At 46.7% G+C, this 19,524-nt stretch overlaps 1 protein-coding gene across 2 annotated transcripts in view; it reads right to left on the reverse strand.

Moving 5' to 3' along the window:
* Positions 1 to 19,524, reverse strand: part of ESPN (espin) — a 101,342-nt gene that overhangs the window by 78,949 nt on the left and 2,869 nt on the right. For both annotated transcript variants that reach the window (XM_029578968.1, XM_029578967.1), the window contains exon 2: positions 16,415 to 16,608. In XM_029578968.1, the coding sequence (XP_029434828.1) occupies positions 16,415 to 16,608 (194 nt within the window). The remainder of the gene's footprint in view (positions 1 to 16,414; positions 16,609 to 19,524) is intronic.

Raw genomic sequence — 19,524 nt, forward strand, 5'->3', positions numbered from 1 at the left:
AACATTCAACATAAGACGCTCCCATAAAATGACTGGGCCTAGCAAACACACAGAAATGTGCAAACTTTCTTTCTGAAAATCTTTGTCGCGCTCTTCGTGCAGTTCTAAAGGAAGCGCATCCCGCAAGTCGGGCTCGAGTTCTGCGATGTTTTAAGCAACAGCAAGGGACTGTACAGGGGCCGAATGTAAAGCTCGCACCCTGCCAACGGCCCGATTCAGCCGGGGGGAAGGGGTGGAAGCTGAAACATGGCTGCTGTTCTCAGAGCAAAAGAAGTATTTCCGCATTGCAAGCTGGAAGTCCTGCGAAGCTCGGGCCCACACAGCACGCGCTGATCTCGCCACCTGTTTGGAGATCACAATAGGGACCTAATCCTTTATGCTGCTGGCTCTCCCCGTACGATTCAGTCCCGAGCACGTAAAATGTCTTCCATTACTGCTTTCCGCGAAGAACGGGTAATCAGCAGCATTTTTCTTGCACAATGCTGGCGATCGTGTTGCCTCTGCTTGTTCCCGATTAATGAGGATAAGACTTCCGCCGACGTGCACAGGCAGAATTGCCTTTTATTTATTTATTTCCCCCCCCCTCCAGGAACTTTGCTCCGTTTTCATCTTGCTCCCCCTTGACACAATCAGGATGTCGTTTGGCCAGAGGAGCACAGGGCCACAAGCTCCCTTTCAAAGCTGAGCCTCGTGAAACAAACCCGGGTCTCCCCTCCAGGCTGAAGAGCCCCAGCCTGGGTACCGCAGCCTCTCATCATAGGCCCAGATGCCCCCAGCCCCTTTAGCATTTTTCTTGTTGCCCTGCTCTGCGCAGGGAGGACCGGATAGAGACCCGGTCCAAGGACCCACACACACAAGACGGAAATGAAGCGTGAAATGTTACTGGTGAGGGATTTCAGTCTCCTGGCTCGTCACTGACATATTCCAGCTGCAGAATCGCTTCTTTCCAAATGCAGGCTTCGATTACTTTGAATCCGGGATGGCTCTCTCAGCTGCCCATCCTTGAAGAGATGGATGCCCGAAAGAAAGAGGGCAAATCCCGTGCTTTTGTCTGTCGGCTTCGGAAACGCCACCTGCCAGCGCCTGTGGGGAGAGCACCTGAAGGGGACAATAAAGGCAGGGTCCTGCTGCTAAGGGAAGAGCACAGCTGGCGGTGCTCGTGTTACGAGGCACAGCTAATGGATGCGGACAGAGGGAGCATCAGCACCGTCACAAGGGCCCCCCTGGCTGCTACAACCTGAACCTCCTAGGAGCTGTGAGGTTTGGGGAGCTGCTGACCTCCCCACCCTCCCATGCTGAAAATGGGGATCAGGAGATTTATTACCGTGCTCAACGGAAGGGTAAAACGTTGCTCACAATGCTACCATTCTAGTGGTCATTTTTCACATAAAAATGCCGATTATAGTATTGGCCTTTTGCTGCCCACGGGTGAGGACACCGAAATGCAGAGTGCTGCGAGGGAAGAGAGAGGGTATTGGATGTTATCTTGCGCCTGAGTGGCGACAGATGTGAAAATGCAGAACATGAGATGGGGAGAAGAGTGGAGCAGGAGCAGCAGCAGCAGCAGCAGCTTGGCTCCCTCGTTTGCCTCTCTGGGCAAGACAGCTTTTCATTGTCCAAAGAAACAACCACAGTATTTAACACAGAAAATGACCATCTGCAAAAGGTTGCAGTGCCCCAACGCACATCACAAGGCTAAAAGAATTAAAGAAAAATAAAACAACAATACTGCACTCACAGTTCTTCTTCAAGGAATCTCTCTTAAGAGAGCGGGGCTGGCGGGGAGGTCTCTCCCAGGCAACCAACCATGCATCATTTATTCCGAAATTCCTCCCTTTTAAATGCAATCTTCCAGGTTTCACTGGAAACCGGGAACAAGATGTCTGAGGCACTCAATGTGCCTTTAACTGCCCCTTTCCAGGTGCAAACTTTCCAGGGAGGAGGGAGAGCCAACTGGGAAAGCCCAGAATATCCATTGATTCAAGAGGGGGAATAAAGGGTCTAGGAAGAGTGCTTGGGTGTAATTATGCAGTCAAGAGTGTTTAAAAGAAAACAAAAAAAGCAAATCAAACAGAACCACTTAAAGTAGATGCATCCAAGTTAGCAGGGTGGCAGCCAGGCACACTTCTTCTGCACGTAACATATGGCAAAGCCATTTAACGGGCATCAGAGTATCCAAGTAGCTTCTCAAGTCACGTGGAGTATTAGGTTGGATTGAATTCTGAACAGATTAACTTGATCTAAACAAGGCATGAAACAGGATATGGAGCCCTGTTCGTACAATCACACCGCTGGATCATTCGCTCTCTGGAGCTTTCTTAGTTCCATTCCCTCTGGATTTTCCTCCCTTCTCTTAAACTGCACTTTCACAGTCCCCTTACGAGGTCCTCCAGTTTTTCGCTTGATCTGTTCCCTCCGTCCTGGGACTACGTGCTAGGATCCCCTTCTCTTTCCACATATAGGGCACCTGTGTGACCTCACCCAGACTTTCAGCTTCCAACACTGCCTCTACGCTGACCGTTATCCATCTCGGTTCCTTGGCTTCATGCTCTCTCACACTCTTTGCTATCTCCACATGGACGTTCATACATCATCTACTTGTTTGTTGACCTTGATTTATCCAGCACCTCAAGCTCAGCATTTCATAAGTGAGTTTCCTGTCCCCCCAAGGTCCATTCCTTCATTCCCTAATCTCTCAGTCTCCTTATATTGACTCTTCCCTTCTTTTCACAAAGGTCCCCCCCCAAGGGCCGGTGCTTCCATTGGGTAAACTAGGCCTAGAGTGCCAACATTTTAGGGGCAGCAAAGTCCTGCCAGCACAAAGCCCAGAGGATGAAGTCGAAACTGCCAAAGAAGAGGGTCCTGTGCTGGAGCTGCCGCCAATAGGTAAGTTGCGGAGGGGGATACACAATCGAACGTTCACCTAGTGCGTCAAATACTCTTGTACCAGCCCTCATTCCTCCCTCCCCCTCCACAGTCATTCAAGCAATCAAATCTTTTCTCCTCTCCAAGAGGATCTGTCCTAGCCTCCCTCACGCCATAGCTAAAACTAATTCATGCCCTGATTGTTTATTGCCCTGAATACTGTGCGGTCTGGTCTGACATCACAACTCCTGATCCCCTTCCAAATTAACTCAAGCCTCCCTTTGAAGAACTGACATTCTCCTCTTGCCTACCTGATATATTTACCTAGTACACAGGCTGGCATTTGAGTGTAGGTTAGGTAAGAGTGCAGGATCCACATGCTGCAGACTGTGTGTGTGGGGGGGGGGGGGGGGGGGGAGGTGTCAGAGAACCTCTCTCTATGGCTCAACATTTCTGTCTTTCTGTATAAGCAACATGTGCCGGCCTAGAGTTCCTGAATTATACTTGTGTTGAAATAACTTCTACTTCCTCACCCTCACACCCACAGGATTCCCAACCAAATGTAACGCCATCATGAGATCTGGATCCAATCTCAGTTTTGCCCTATTGCATCTTCGAAATTGTAGTCATCCTTTTCTTAGGAAAATAATAGGGAAAGCAGAGCTAAAATTCTCTGCATTAAAATGAAGCAAAACCAGGACCGGATCCAAATCTCATGATGGCACAGGGCCAGGCTAGCAATTTTGCCCCAAGTGACTCCAGACCAGTTTGCACCTTAGCCTCTGTTCACGTTTACATCCATCTTCTTGAGCCTAAAACTACAGATCTCTTTCCTCTATCAATTGCTCAACTCACCCTTACCGGGCTTTTTTCCCCCGTTGCTGTCTTCCCTTTAGCTACCTTTTCTTTTTTTCAGCATCCCTGCTCCTCTTCATAAGAACATAAGAAATTGCCATGCTGGGTCAGACCAAGGGTCCATCAAGCCCAGCATCCTGTTTCCAACAGAGGCCAAACCAGGCCACAAGAACCTGGCAATTACCCAAACACCTAGAAGATCCCATGCTACTGATGCACTGATGCAATTAATAGCAGTGGCTATTCCCTAAGTAAACTTGATTAATAGCAGTTAATGGACTTCTCTTCCAAGAACTTATCCAAACCTTTTTTGAACCCAGCTACACTAACTGCACTAACCACATCCTCTGGCAACAAATTCCAGAGCTTTATTGTGCGTTGAGTGAAAAATAATTTTCTCCGATTAGTCTTAAATGTACTACTTGCTAACTTCATGGAGTGCCCCCTAGTCCTTCTATTATTCGAAAGTGTAAATAACCGAGTCACATCTACTCGTTCAAGACCTCTCATGATCTTAAAGACCTCTATGATATCCCCCCTCAGCCGTCTCTTCACAAGAAAAGGCACTGCAGTTAATCTCCCTACAACCAATCAGCCCTCGCCTCTGTCTAATCCACCACCACGTCCTCATCTCTCACGTATGAACATAAGAACATAAGGAATCGCCATGCTTGGTCAGACCAAGGGTCCATCGAGCCCAGCAGACCCAGGTCCTTGGGGGCTAGGATATTTGCTTACCTACCGAGCCCGCACAATTTGTGCAAAACATTCCCTGTATCCCTGTTTTAAAATATCTGGGGAGGGGAGAGGGGCGGAGAGATGTCTCGACCTCATACACTACTGTGTGCACACTCTGATATGCATAAAAATTAAACAAAATGTTCGCTAGAGAAAACTGTAGCAAAGTCCCATTTGCCCTTAGACAAATCCAGTACCTTAGCTGAGGGAAACGGTGTGATCCAGTCACCCTTTGGTAGGATAAAAAGTGATCATGTCCAGGAGGAGAGGCTTTTAGAAGCTTCTTCTCCAAGGCGAACTACCGCAGTCTTCCTGGAGTAAGGATGCCTGAGGAGTCATGGCGGATGGATGCAGACTCAGGAAAGATCCCAGTCCCCAAATGGAAATTGTACAGGGGAGGCATCCATGCACAGCATTAGTGAAGAAGCATCGCGGACCTGATTTATTAGGCCTTTCTTCCCCTCCCCCCATTCACTTATTCAAGTGGACTCACACTGCAACCAGAATTCATTACTCCCTCACCCTCTATAGACGGTGAATGCGAAAACCATCCATAGTAAATTGGGCCCTATAGGGAGGTAGTCCAAGCATTTTGGCATGGTGGCCAGATGGAAGCACACTTTGCACACTTTGCAATTTCACCATCTGGTCCAGGCACCAAGGGGATCTTTTCTGCCCCCAAACAAAAGGATATATCCTGCGACCTGAGAAGTTTATTCCAAAACTCTTACTGAGAGGCCGATGCGTTGTCCTGAATGAGCTGGGAGAGAGGTGGCTTCCTTGCAGTGGAGAGAAGCAAACAAGGAGCAATGTGAAGGATCCCGTTTAGCTCAAATAAGAATCATGGGTCATAACGAGACTGCATTTTTTTTTTTTACCTCTAAAATCAATGCAGACTCTTAGTAACACCAGGTTAGTATGTAACTTGCTTTCTTTCAGGCTAATCCGGGGAATGAGAGTGGGACACAAGGCAATCAATGGGATCTGCGACTCTCACCTCCCCTGCATGTTTCAAGAGCTGCCCTAGCCATCTGTTCCCCACCCACGGAAGGTCCATTTCAACACCTACATGAGCCCCTGAAATGGGACCCACTCCCCCCACTTCAGCTGCAACCAGGACGGGAGATGTCTACATGTGGAATCTTAAATTTATATTCAGGAGCACAGAATGATGTTTTATAAAGAAATGCATTTAAATATCTCCCTGCTGTAAGTTCCACTTGTATTCATTGTGACGTCATCACTACTGTTCATTAAGGACTTCAACAATTTTGTTTAATGATTTACAGGAAGCCCTTTATGCAACAGGTATTGTCTGCCAGTGTTTATTTGCATGTAATGCATCACAGAACTTGTGGAAGAGCAGCTTAGCTTATGCAAATCTTATTAATGTCATCTAAGGTCAGAGTGTACCTGTCTCTTGTAATTGGTGCCAGACAGACATATGGCATCTGTCTTGTGAAATATTAAGCCTTGAAACTTCTCTTTTTAATGTGATGAGGGCACCAGTATTTGCATGCTAAATGCATGAGAGCACTTCCTGCAGAGACATGCAAGGTTGGTATTCTGTGCCTGCAGTAATATTTGGGAAGGCAGAATTCCAGCTTTGCAGTGCCAGCAAAAAAAAAACAAAAAAAAGACAGTTTTAACAAGCTGGAGATCGTGCCGGCTTGGAATGTGGCACAAAGGCACCGCTGTAGGCGTGCCCCTGTTCCTCCAGGCATCTCTCAATGTAGGCGTGCCCCTGTTCCTCCAGGCATCTCTCTTCGGGATTCTTTCCATGGATGGGGTTGAATGAAATTCATAGGAGAGCTGGGGGTCTCAGTACAAGACAGTTACTAAATTTCAGTCAAGCCCACCTACAAGGAGTGCCCCAATACCTCTGTACGGGCAGACAGATGGACAAGGTGATGGCACTAGGAATGTTCGAGTGATGAAGCAGGGCCAGGAAGGACCGATTTTTCCCAAATGTGTGCTATTTCCACAGCCTCTCTTTAGTGGGGAGGTGTCTTCATACTACATAAGAATATGCATGCCATACTGGGTCAGACCAAAGGGGCCATCAAGCCCGGCATCTTATCTCCAACAGTGGCCAATCCAGGCCATAAGAACCTGGCAAGTACCCAAAAACTAATTTCCTACTGGAATATTTATTATCAACATCTGTGGATAGTCCTCCTTTAAAAGGGGGAAAGTCCCACTAAGCCGCCTATCAGGATGACGTGCAAGTACGTTTGTACCCTCAGATCTTGCCCCTGCTATGGCTATGAGCTACGAACAATGAAAATGAATACGCAAGCCCACTACGACCTCACCACAGCTCCTGAAACACTAGGAGATCCAAATTCAAAAGCCATTTACACAGATTATTCAAATGTTAACTGTCTAAATGGCAAATTTGGCATATTCAGTCACTTATCCATCTAAATTATAGCCATGTAAGTGGAAGATGGATAAAAAAAAAAAAGGTTGAGTTATCCAGCTAACCTAGCTGAATATCTGGTTAGCTTTAGGAGCAGGCCTAAAATTTGCACATTTGATTATCTCACTCGTCGTATTTCTTTCCAGATCATTTATAAATATATTGAAAAGTAAGGGTCTCAATACAGATCCCTGAGGCACTCCACTGTCCACTCCCTTCCACTGAGAAAATTGCCCATTTAATCCTACTCTCTGTTTCCTGTCTTTTAGCCAGTTTGCAATCCACGAAAGGACATCGCCTCCTATCCCAGACCCCCCTAACCCCTTCATAACATTTAAAATAAAAAGTAAACCATGGCGCCAGGCCCAGCTCTCCTCTCCCACGTCCCTCCCTCCCCCACTCTCTGCTAACCATAAAAGAAAACCTCCTCTCCTACACCCCCCAAACCAACCCCCCCCCCCCAATGATTGCACCAGAAGCTCTCCTACCCACCCAGTGCCTATATTGTGGCCCGCTTCCAGTGTTACTCTTTTATTAGGCTGTAGACAGATATCTTTTCAGTTATCCATCTAAATAGCTTTTGAATACCTAACCTAGAGAAACCAAGCAGTCCTATTTAGCCAATCAACGGGGGCAAGTTTTACACCTTCTGATCTAGCCGGCTAACGCCTTCCTCCGCTGGCTAGATTGTTTTGAAAATTGCCCTGCCACATGCTTGCTCAAGAATGATTTTTCAATTCCAAAACAGAAATGTGCATTCGTTCTGTTTGTTTCCAGCGATTAGTGCGCTTAAAATTAGATTGTAGGCGCGTCTATACAAACTTGCACACACAAGCGTCTGAAATCGAACTAAACAAATTTGTATTTCGAACCAAACACAGGACATTTTAATTTGATCAGAAAACAAATCAACACAAATTGTTCCCATCTACATCTTTTTTTCCAAAATCTGGGCAATAAAACGTTTTTTTCTTTCCTCCAGCACAAAGGCTACGGCAGCTGTTTTTACTTTAAATAAAATCTGGCCCAGCCCCTGCGGACCGAGCTATGTGTTTCTGTTCTCCATTCTGTTCTTATCTCTATGTAGTCTCTCTCTTCCTTGTAAGTCCCTTTTTTGCTGTAAATTAGCCAGAGTGAATGGCATGTTCTAGAGCAGGACAGGATGGATCAGAGTCCAAAATGGGGGCAAGCAGTGGCGCCCACCACCAGTCATCTTTAAAATGCGGATCTTCCAAAATTATCCTTAGAAATGTTTTCTGTTAATTCCAGGAACACTGAGTGTACAAGAATGATCTAGAACACGTCGCCAAAGGGCTTAAAAAAATATTTCAAGGTGGGTCAAGTTCACATTCCGCCAAATTCCTGTGTGTGCACACCACTGTGGGTTGAAATTTGTGAGGGATCTGGATCACCAGCGATCACTGGCAGAGCTTCACCAGCACTCTGCTTTGAAAATAAATTCATGTTCCAGTCGAATGAAGACTGATATACTGCTATTTAAGAGTAATAAATACGCATATCGGACACTGCAATTGTCAAAAGACTATCCCGGACACACCACCTCTTTCTCTAAACGAAGCTAAAAGCATAAAACGTTCCATTGTTAGAATAATTTTTCCACAAGCTCGTTGAAGGCTCATTGTTCGCTCTCGTGTTCTGGCAGCCATTAAGAATTTTGTTGGAAGCGAAGATAAGCCCAATCTGGCTCGTCCAGGTTAACAGGAACAACAGGAGAGAAGCCACATAAGAATAATAACTTGCATGAAGAGAAAAGAGGTACCGTAAATCGAGTCATCCTGACATTGTTTTAGCGATCACCCTACAGACAGGTAGCATTGTTACTCAGGATGAACCAAACGGACTACAACAAAACACTTCTTCTATAATTTACGTATCACCATTTGGACCCCAGAATTAGAGATGACATCTGACTTTTTTTACATTTGGAAGCTCTTTATTCAAAATTAGATGTTTTGACATATAGAAAAAAAGGAGAGAGAGAGAGAGAGAGACACAGGGCCCTATTTCCAAATGCTGCATGCTCTACGCACAGAAAGAATACAAAAAAAGAAATTGATTTTAAAACATAAGCCTGCATGGTTTTCACATTGGCCTGTCTACAATAAAGGTGTGGGCTAATTAACTAAAATCAGTTACGTTTATGTTCGAGTTGCCACAGGCTCAGTGTCTGGACAGTGTCTCTTTACTGTATTCTTTTAAGCACATTTAATTATTATACGACCATTGGGGATATTTACCCACTCAGACCCACTTACTATAGCCTCTTCCTGGAATTTCTCTCTTTTTAATGCTGAAATATTCTGTCCCTGTTTTGGGATAGAAATGCCTTAGAATAAGAAGCTTCCATTGCAGCCTACAAGAAAAGCAAGCTATTTGGATAGAGCAGTCTTTCTCCTGCTAGTCAGTCACATTTTCGGAATATGCATGAAATCGGAGGCAGTGCATGCAAATCTATGTCCTGCATAAATATCCCGACAACCCAGCTGGCTAGAGGGAGGTACTCGAGAACCAGAAGATAGGTCGGGCGCGGCTGTGGGGCATGAGGTCAAGACCCCCTACTGCCTCCGATCTCTGTGTGGCTTTGGGGGGAGTCCTTTCCTCTGCCTCTGGCCCACAGTTGAAAACATGGCTCGGGTGTCATAATCTGCCTGTTTCAGTCAACAAGTTGCAAAGCAAACAAACCAAAAAATGTCATTGTAAGAGAGACCGTCCGGAATGGCATTTTTTGTTTCTGCTACTTCTGTAGATATTTGTCTTGCAATGGAAATAATTGGATAACTTCACTAGAAAATGCTAGGAAGATAGCTTATCGCATGAGGTGCATCATGTTGCCCTTCCAACCGAACGTAACCAAAAATAGAGTCAACAGGAGGGAGATCTTGAAGGACCTTCATTCATTTTATGGGTTTCAATTTACCAGTTTACTACCGGATAGCCAGTGCCTGTTCCCATGGAGATGGCAGCAAACAATGCCGGAGAAAAGGCTGTCACCTGTTAGCATGGGCTAGTGCTGCCCTGGCCGATTAAGAATTAACGAGACAAAGCCAGCAGGGTGACCCGCTGGTACCGATCAAATTTAAAAGTATGGTACATGGCCAAGAGGAAGTTAGCATTCTCCAGAGAAGAAAAAGAAGGAAAATCAATACATTTTCAGTGATCTAATATTGCAAATTTTAAGAAAATGATATTGTCTTGCCGGTTTTTTTCTACTGCTGGCTTCTTCATTTCTTAGTTTAAAATGAAATGAAAGGTGAAAAAAAAAAGCCACTCTCTGTTTGTCCAATTTATGTATTAAGATTGTCTTATTTCATGAAAACCAGACTGTGACCCGCTGTTCATTCCCTTCTCCAACCCCCAGAAACCTTCAGAGGGCAGCGAGCTCTCCATAAGCCTGCTGGGAGGAGGCGGCTGGAGGTCACAGGTCGAGGGGCGCCACATGTTCGTAGGCCTTGCACAATGGTGGATTCCAGTTTCAACGCCATACTCTGTAGACACAGGATAGGCCCAATTCCTGGCTGAAGCCTTCCTCTTAGTGCGCCTTGGTGAGGGGGCAGGGGGAACTAGTAAATCAAAGCCAAATATCTATACAGCTAGATAGCACCACCTCGATTATTCATTCTTACCCCAGCTTAAAATTAACCTCAGAACACGTTCAGCTCAAGAATGTGAAGCCATGCCTTCGACATTGTAAAATGTGTTACAGGAGATACTAAATGCAGTGCTTCAGCTATACAAAAACTGTTTTGATACCCCGAGACTAAAAGAACTTAAAAATGTGCTATTTCTTATAGAATTTTGGGTCTTAGATACCAAAACTTCTTCTAAGCTCCTCTGTGCTGCCTAAGAAGCTATCCTGTAAGGCCCAAAGTTATCGGAGGTCCTAGAAATATCGAAAGTGTGAATCATATCTAAAGGATATGGGTAATATATTCTTTAAAAAAATGTATCTCTGAATATCATATTATGTGCTCTCAAGAGAGGATGTACAAATCCATCTTCAGTGATTATTATTGCTCAGGTTGGTCCAACACAAAGCAACACAACCTGCCAATAATGCAGGTTTTCGACAGGGACAAATACGATTCCTACAATTCTGTATTCCAGACCCCATGAGAGCTTTCGGTGGCCTGAGGCAGTGAATCCTTTCCCCTCACCACCCCCCGAATCGTCATGGGACCGACCACAAAAACATAAAACCATCACACATTGTTGCAGACCCAAAACAGGGCACTGTTTGTGAGTAGCAGCAGGAATGCATGTAAGGACACGTTCCAACCCCCCCCCCAAAAAAAAAAAACAGTCCCCCCTCCAAAAAAAAAAAGGTTGATGAGCAAGGGCAGTGCTGTCCAGGGAAGCATCCGATGGCTTCCCGGATGATGTCATCAGCCTGCAGCCACTCCCGGGGATTCTATAGCCACTCCCACCCCCACACTCCCCCAGCAAGATTTTTCCTAGAAGCACTTCTGCAACAAAAATGCACAAGAACAAAACTCCTCCAGGGATTTGCAACTTTCTGAGAACGTAGACACACCCACAATAAAAATCCCAGCTCTGAATTTCCAGCTGCTACTTTGGTAGATCCAATTTCACGAGTCTGTAATCGACACAAACATCCCCCAGTGTCCAGCTTTACCTTGAATAGCAAGATCTTCCCAGGAATAAATAATTGATGCCATTTCTTAGCTTAAAAAGGGGCCACTGATCAGTTAAAAATTAAAGTGAAGGGGAAAGGAATAGACGGAATAAGGGCTGTAGAGGTCTGTAGTTAAGGAAAGTAGGAGCACCTTCATCCCGGAGGTCTTATCAAGGCCAGAATTAACAGTATGGCACCCCCCCTGGAAATGAAAGAGCAGCAGGGGCCCTACCAGTCTACGGGCACCTTCACAATTCGGCACCGGGGTCGGGAGGGTGCGAGAATGGCCAGCACCAGTGCTTTCCACGTGGGAAAGCTCCGCTCCCTCGTGGTGCTGGAGGATGTCGGAGCACAGCTAGAGCTGCTGTCTCCCCCAGGTCAGCCCGGCAGGGCTGGCTCTGGTCCCTCGGCAGACGTGGAGCTGTCGCAAGGATTCTCCCCCAGGTCAGCCCGGCAAGGCTGGCTCTGTCCCACGGCAGACGTGGAGCTGTCGCACGGATTCTCCCCCAGGTCAGCCCAGCAAGGCTGGCTCTGACCCACGGCAGACGTGGAGCTGTCGCACGGATCCTCCCCTAGGACAGCCCGGCAAGGCTGGCTCTGACCCACGGCAGACGTGGAGCTGTAGCACGGATTCTCCCCCAGGACAGCCCGGCAGGGCTGGCTCTGTCCCACAGCACACGTGGAGCTGTCACACGGATTCTCCCCCAGGACAGCCCGGCAAGGCTGGCTCTGGTCCCACGGCACATGTGGAGCTGTCGCACGGATTCTCCCCCAGGTCAGCCCGGCAAGGCTGTCTATGGTCCCTCGGCACACGTGGCGCTGTCGCACGGATTCTCCCCCAGGACAGCCCGGCAAGGCTGGCTCTGGTCCCACGGCACACGTGGAGCTGTGGCACGGATTCTCCCCCAGGTCAGCCCGGCAGGGCTGGCTCTGGTCCCACGGCACACGTGGAGCTGTGGCACGGATTCTCCCCCAGGTCAGCCCGGCAGGGCTGGCTCTGGTCCCACGGCACACGTGGAGCTGTGGCACGGATTCTCCCCCAGGTCAGCCCGGCAGGGCTGGCTCTGGTCCCACGGCACACGTGGAGCTGTGGCACGGATTCTCCCCCAGGACAGCCCGGCAGGGCTGGCTCTGGTCCCACGGCACACGTGGAGCTGTGGCACGGATTCTCCCCCAGGACAGCCCGGCAGGGCTGGCTCTGGTCCCACGGCACACGTGGAGCTGTGGCACGGATTCTCCCCCAGGTCAGCCCGGCAGGGCTGGCTCTGGTCCCACGGCACACGTGGAGCTGTGGCACGGATCCTCCTCCAGGACAGCCCGGCAGGGCTGGCTCTGGTCCCACGGCACACGTGGAGCTGTGGCACGGATTCTCCCCCAGGTCAGCCCGGCAGGGCTGGCTCTGGTCCCACGGCACACGTGGAGCTGTGGCACGGATTCTCCCCCAGGTCAGCCCGGCAGGGCTGGCTCTGGTCCCACGGCACACGTGGAGCTGTCGCACGGATCCTCCCCCCCCCCCCGGGCATGGACTCCGGGCCAAACCAGGCCTGCATCACCCTGGCTGGTTGGATGTGACTGAGGTGGTAACTCTGCCCCCCATCCCCCCCCCCCCCCGCATAAACCGCAATAAGAACTTTATTAAACAAACAGCCCCACGTAAAGTCTGAAAACCAAGCTCAGCATTAGAAGCGTGTACGAAGAGCGCAGACACCGCCGTATGGAAACAGCGTCAGCGACCTAAATATTTCATTTAGAAAAGGGGCTGTCTGTCAGTTTACAGAGTTTGTTGCAAATTGAATTGTTTATTAAGGCAGAAGGTGAGGAAGGGAGCAGTGAGAGGGGGGAGGGAAGCATCCCATGCAGGGAGAAGGAAGGGGGCCGAGAGCTCCCCTTTGACGAGGCACCATTGTAGGGGTCCTAAAGCAAGCAGGAAACAGCTTTCCTCCCCAGTCTTGAAAGCTCTGGGGCCCCGGGCAGTTTTCAGGTCTGGCCTGTTCCTAAATCTAGGCCTTGAGCGGCGAGCGTGGAGGAGGGGAGGAGAGGGCCCATTAAAAAGAGCCCATCCTGCAGGTGCGAGAGAGAGAGAGAGAGTGTGTTTTACAATCCCTTCCTAGGACTCACCCTCCCCCCCCCCCCCCCCCCCCCCAACATTTGGGTCCCGTTTGGCCCTGCATCATCAGCTGCCCCCCCCCCCCCCTTAGTCCCCTTGTGCCTGGTGAGTAAGCCGTGGTGACCCTAAGATCATCAGTAATGCAGTGCATGAGAGACCGAGGCAGCGATCGGAAACTTAAATCAGGAGAAGAAGAAGAAGGGGGGTAGAGTATTTCTCTGTCAGCAGATTTATTAGGTGTTCACTGCCCCAAAATGTTTTGCTTTCATTTGGTTTTTCATTTCAGGTGGGGTGAGGGTCATTTTTCTGGTTCAGTTCATTTGATGAAAAAAACAAAACATTAAGCTGCAACCCCTCCCCCCCCCCCCCCCAAAAAAAACCCCTTAACTATTTCAAATGTACAATCTTCCCGTGGGCCTGGAATCCACCTCCTGCCCTGCTGAAACTGAACCCTGGATCTGGGCCTATTCCCAGGCTCAAACGGGGCCTACTCTCGCCCTGGTCAGGTTTACCGGAGCCGGGGACCTTACCCCAGGGCCACCACTTCCCATGATCCTCGGTAAAATCCTTAAGGACGGGAGTGAAGCTCACTTGATCTTGTCCCGTTCCAGGTACTTTAAAAATGGAAAAATGGTACTGGAGTGACATCGCTTCGGTGCCTGCCTTCGGTGAGACCAGCGCCATTTCGTGCTCCGTGTATGCCCAGACAGGTAGGCCCGGGCTCCGGGCTCACTTTTATTGAAGCAGTGGGGAGCCAGAAGGGGGTTTCAGGGGTCTGGGGAGGCCCAGCTGAGCAGGCTTGGGCCCCAGGTTCGGTTTCAGCAGCCAGCCTGATTGATTCCAGGGCCGAGGGAGGTCCATTCTAGCTGTTTACAAATAAAGTTTGGGTATTTTTTTGTGTGAGGCCATTTTAACTTCCTGTCATTCAAAATAAAGCAGAAATCGCCTCATTTGTTGCATTTTAGGTATTCCTTGAAAACAAATGCAAATTCCTAGGATGTATCTAAAACAACTAGTGGGAGCCCCGCTGCCTTGATCTACTACCATTTCTTGTGGATAAGCTCCTTATTAGAGAGGTATCTTTGCACAGATATGCCAAGCTTGTGGTTTTATTTCTCTCCATTTACATATCCATGGGACAAAAGCTTCTGTGTTTTATCAGAATACCATTACCAGTGAACAACATATCTTGTACCAGCACACTCACAAACCCATGGGAGGCGGCACAATCCCTAATGAACTTTTCAATCCTAATGTGCAGCTCCCATCTGAAAATTGGCATTAGGATGCCCATAATCTAGGGCAACCAACAAGTTAAAGCCAGGCCCTGCTTGAATCTACGTGGTCTCATGGGTTTATTTTGAAGCATAAAATGTGCATCTGTTTGTCTCTCTCCCAAGAAAATCAGTCTCGTTCAGTTCACTACGGCACATGGTGGCAATCAAGAGATTGAAAAAAAAAAAAAAAAAAAGCCCTAGAAAAATGAATTTACAAACAGAACACCAGGAATATTTGTAATTTTTTGGAAAATTTAGTCAACAGCTATAACATGCAAAACGTTTAGGACACTATTTTTATGTTTCAATTGCTGTTTTCTTCTTAAAGGGTACTGGTATTTATGAAAGCATCTCCCACTTATCCACGCCCATCCCAGTGAATGTAGGAACATCAGGGCACTGCTTGGCTGAATGTTCATAAAGCAGGAAGGAGAATATGAATGCAGAAGGAGTGAACTTGATTTTTAAAAAAGATTAATACATGTGTGGGGGGGGGGGGGAGTTTTCAAACACTGGATACTCTAAATATCTCTTCAGGAATTAAATACAAATCAGAATTAAAAAAAAAATGATGAGGGAGTTCTGTATGGATCTCTGTGAGTTTGAGGAGCATTTCAAGGGGTTCTGAGTGGAGACAGAACAGAAAGATAATAGAAGCATAATAAGCTTGAACTGGGAAATAGCCAAGGCTGTTGGTATGCTAAAGTATGCCAAAGGTTAGCCAGAATACTAAAGTATGTCAAAGATCAATATTCAGTTTTGCTTCTGCTTTCTGGGCCAAATTTACAAAAAATAAGAATGTAATATTATTAACATATATGAGATAAGATAAAAATATTAACCAGTTATAAAGTGTTATGCTTACCAAGAAACTAAATCATTGGTGTGCAGGTTTGAGGGAGATAATGTATATAACCTATTGCACAGCTTCAGATGAGCGAGCTCTGCCTGCATCTTTGGAGGGTCATCTTGGTCCTCTTGTATCTTCTTCTGGGGAAAACCCTGACCCCCAAGCTCAAAGTGCCACGGCTCAGGACCAGCCCTGCCTATGTTCCCAAACAACTGAATGACTTGACGACAACCTAACCCCCTCCCCCACCCACCCACACACAGTACTGAACTTTTTCAGAGCCCTTCAGGGATTTCATCTTGCCAGCCAAGATCAGACAGGGGTTCATAACAAATCTCGAGTATATAAAAAACATCTATCACCTATAGCCAGAGTCCCAATCCCCACCACAACCCATAACCCCAACCAGAATGGCAGATTAACATCTACAGCAGAAAAGCTATTCAGAAGGAACACAAAAGAGTTAATGACATGGGGAAATCTGGTTTTGTAGGGTGACCAGTGACTTTGCAAATGGATAGATCCCAAATGGAAAAGTTTTGGGAACTGTAACACCCCAGAGCATCGAAAAGTGACAATGCATTAACACAAGAGAAATATCACATTGCAATTCAATCCCACCCAACCAAGCAAAACATGATCTTACTCTGGACAGTATTCTAACAGATGCCTCAATGAAGGGAGGTCTCCTTTGGCAGCAGCATAGTGTATGGGCAACGCTCCAGTATCTGTAGGAACCATCGGATCACTGCTTCCAAAACGCAGCAGCCACTCCGTTATGTCATGGTGCCCAAACCTGGCTGCCAGGTGCAGCACTGTGGCACCAGAGTTGTCTTTGTCCTACACAATTAACAAAAAAGAAAAAAAAAAAAAAAGATCAGTTCCCAGAACTCAACACAACCGTATTTTGACTTTTGTTAGCAATATCTTAGCGACAGCAGATAAAGACCAATGGACTCATCCAGTCAGCCCAGTTATTTCGGTCTCCATGCTTAAATGTACTAACAATGCTAAGAGAGTCTCCGACCATGGGAATTAGGAAATAAATCTCAAATTTAAAGACTTAAAGTTCCAATACATTCAAACTGATTTCTATGGTACTGTCCGGGAATAATACATATAAGTTGTCAAGAAATCTGGATTAGGAAAGAGGACATCTAAGACATATACAGCTTCTAATAATTATTCCTCACAATTTCCCCCCTCCCATGCAAAATTTAGAAGTCAAATGATGAAAGGGCAAATGTTTACTACAGATTTAATTTGGTTAGCAATTCATTTTGTTTGTTGCTCATCACCTTGAGCATCTTGTGGAAAGGTGATGTGGAATAAATAAATTAGCAGCACGTGACCATTCTAAGACCAATCCAGTTGTCAAATGTCCAATAGATCGTAGAACTCAGTTTGGCCACCTGATTGATTGTAGTGGCCTCTACATGTCTTCCACTTTTCTCTCATCTGATCATGCTGCCCCACATGCTAAAGACTGTATATTACAATGCCAGGTCTAAAATTGAATAAACCTTTGGCAAGGTCTTAGCTCTAGTCATTGGCCCCTAGCATTAGTGAAATTCTCCATGGGAAGGATTATTGGGAAAAAGAATCAGGTTTAACCCAGTAACCAGTTTAACCAGTAACAGCACTGAATTTTTAGGATCTCACTGACCAAATAGTTTAGAGGATTACCCAAAGCATAACTGGAAAATGGCATACAGGTTGTTTGCTATAGTTATAAAATTATTTGCCTGGAAGCTTTCTTCTGAGAAGCACATCCAGAACATCCTCCAATACAGTGGTGGACAATTTAGAGCAGGTGTGCCCAAAAGTGTCCCTGACGGTAATTTCATGAGTGCTTCCACATGAAACTAAGACAGTGACACTGCTGACGGCTCCCTGGGACCTGGTCATTCTGATAAATGCCATTTTAGGGATCCCAAATGCTTTTAATGCTGTGTTCCAGTTTTATATGGCTTTGGACAGCTTTAAATAAAAGATAAGCCAGACCACTACATATTAATCACAACTCCTTCCCACTCAACGCACAATTTACAAATCAAACTCCAAGAGCCTCTGGGCTAGATGACAGAAGGCAGATCACTGGTTGGAAGACCTGTGGATCCTCATGATCCTCTGATCACAGATTTCGGTGTATGTTTCCTGAACTACACAAATTCCACTCTGAAGGTCAGAATGAAGAGCATTTTAATCACCTTAACCCAGGGCTGCCATACTAGCATCTGCTTAGGGCCAAAATGCCTGCTTCCTCCGTAAAGTCATCAGAAGTCATTAGCGAATCCTGATTTGTAATTCCCTGGTTGGGAATCTCAGGGACGCATATGACTTCCTGATCAGTATTTTTCTTTTAAATTTTAGATTAGCTTCTGCCTTTTCAGTGGTAGCTCAAGGTGAGTTGTATTCAGCTACTGTTGGTATCTCCCTGTCTCTTGAAGGCTCACAATCTAAGGGCCTAATTCATCAAGACACAGAATGGGAGAAATGCCTTAGTGAATCAGCCCCTAAGTCTGTACCTGGGGCAACGGAGGGTGAAGTGACTTGCCCAAGGACACAAGGAGATGTGAACCCTTGGCTTTCCTGATTCTCAGCCCCCTGCTCTAACAGTGAGGCTCCTTTTCTGCTCCAGTTAATACGGTCACGGCACAGTCCATCTCTAGCACAAACTCGAGTGCAAATCGAGCACACTCAAGACTGAAATTCCACCAAGGTCACAGAAAAGAAAAATTAACACTCATTTCCATTCTGTGGATCGAACACGTTCTGAACTATACTGGGGTCATCGTACACGCGGACAGAATTCATCCGAGTTAACATCTAAATAAGCTGCATCTGCTGTTCTCCTCTTTCTGTCCCTCCTCCCTCAGCCTTCTGTACAAATTACTTGTAATGCTTTATAAGCTACCAAGCTGTCACAAGCCTTCACCTTCTACCCTTCATCATGCAGCTTAACTCAGAAGCTTCTGCATGGATTGCTTTGCCTTATTGGCTCAGCCTAGTTGGCAGCTTCCATCCACCTGCACTAAAAAAAAAACAAAAAAAACCCAGGACCAATTCCACTACAATTTCTGTTGAAGCAGCAGTGTCTCCAGTTCTTTATTTAGGAGCACTTTGGAAATAAAACTGGTCAGTGCTTCCAAGCCAAGGAAGTGCTAATTCCTCTTGTCCGTCGGCTTTCTGAGCAGAATTTCAGTGCAGTGTTTTTCAAAGACTTTGATCTCTTGAGGGCTCACACTGAGTAAAACCTTCCAACTACACCTTCTGGTGTCTGATGATGCTCCTCTCATGGGCACAGCCTATATTACCTTTCAGAAACCAGTGTAACACACTTAAACTAACTTAATGATGCATAAACTGATTTAAAGTGAGTATGGACAAGAAAGCAGTATTTGATTCCTTTCTTGTACCTGACTGAGCCATTTTAGGTTTACATATTTTTCTGGGGAGGGGGAAGGGAGAATAATGCATAAAAGACATTGTAATGTAAAATCATATAAATAAATAGTTATCAAAAACTATTTGTCTTCTACCCACCCCCTTCTCCACCTTCTATAACAGCTCCAGTCACATGTATGCAGTACGCACATTTTGTGATTGGATTTTCAAAATTGTGTTTGATGGCCAAGGTCTCTCTTTCCTTTTCCTGTAAAGTCACAGAAGCCGATATGAAAACTTGCCTCATGTGCACGCATCTCATGTGCAGAGTTGACCCAGTTCATTCCCCCCCCTCCCCCTCCCCCTCCC

This window comes from Rhinatrema bivittatum, chromosome 15 (genome assembly GCF_901001135.1).
Source record: "Rhinatrema bivittatum chromosome 15, aRhiBiv1.1, whole genome shotgun sequence".
Lineage (NCBI taxonomy): Eukaryota > Metazoa > Chordata > Amphibia > Gymnophiona > Rhinatrematidae > Rhinatrema > Rhinatrema bivittatum.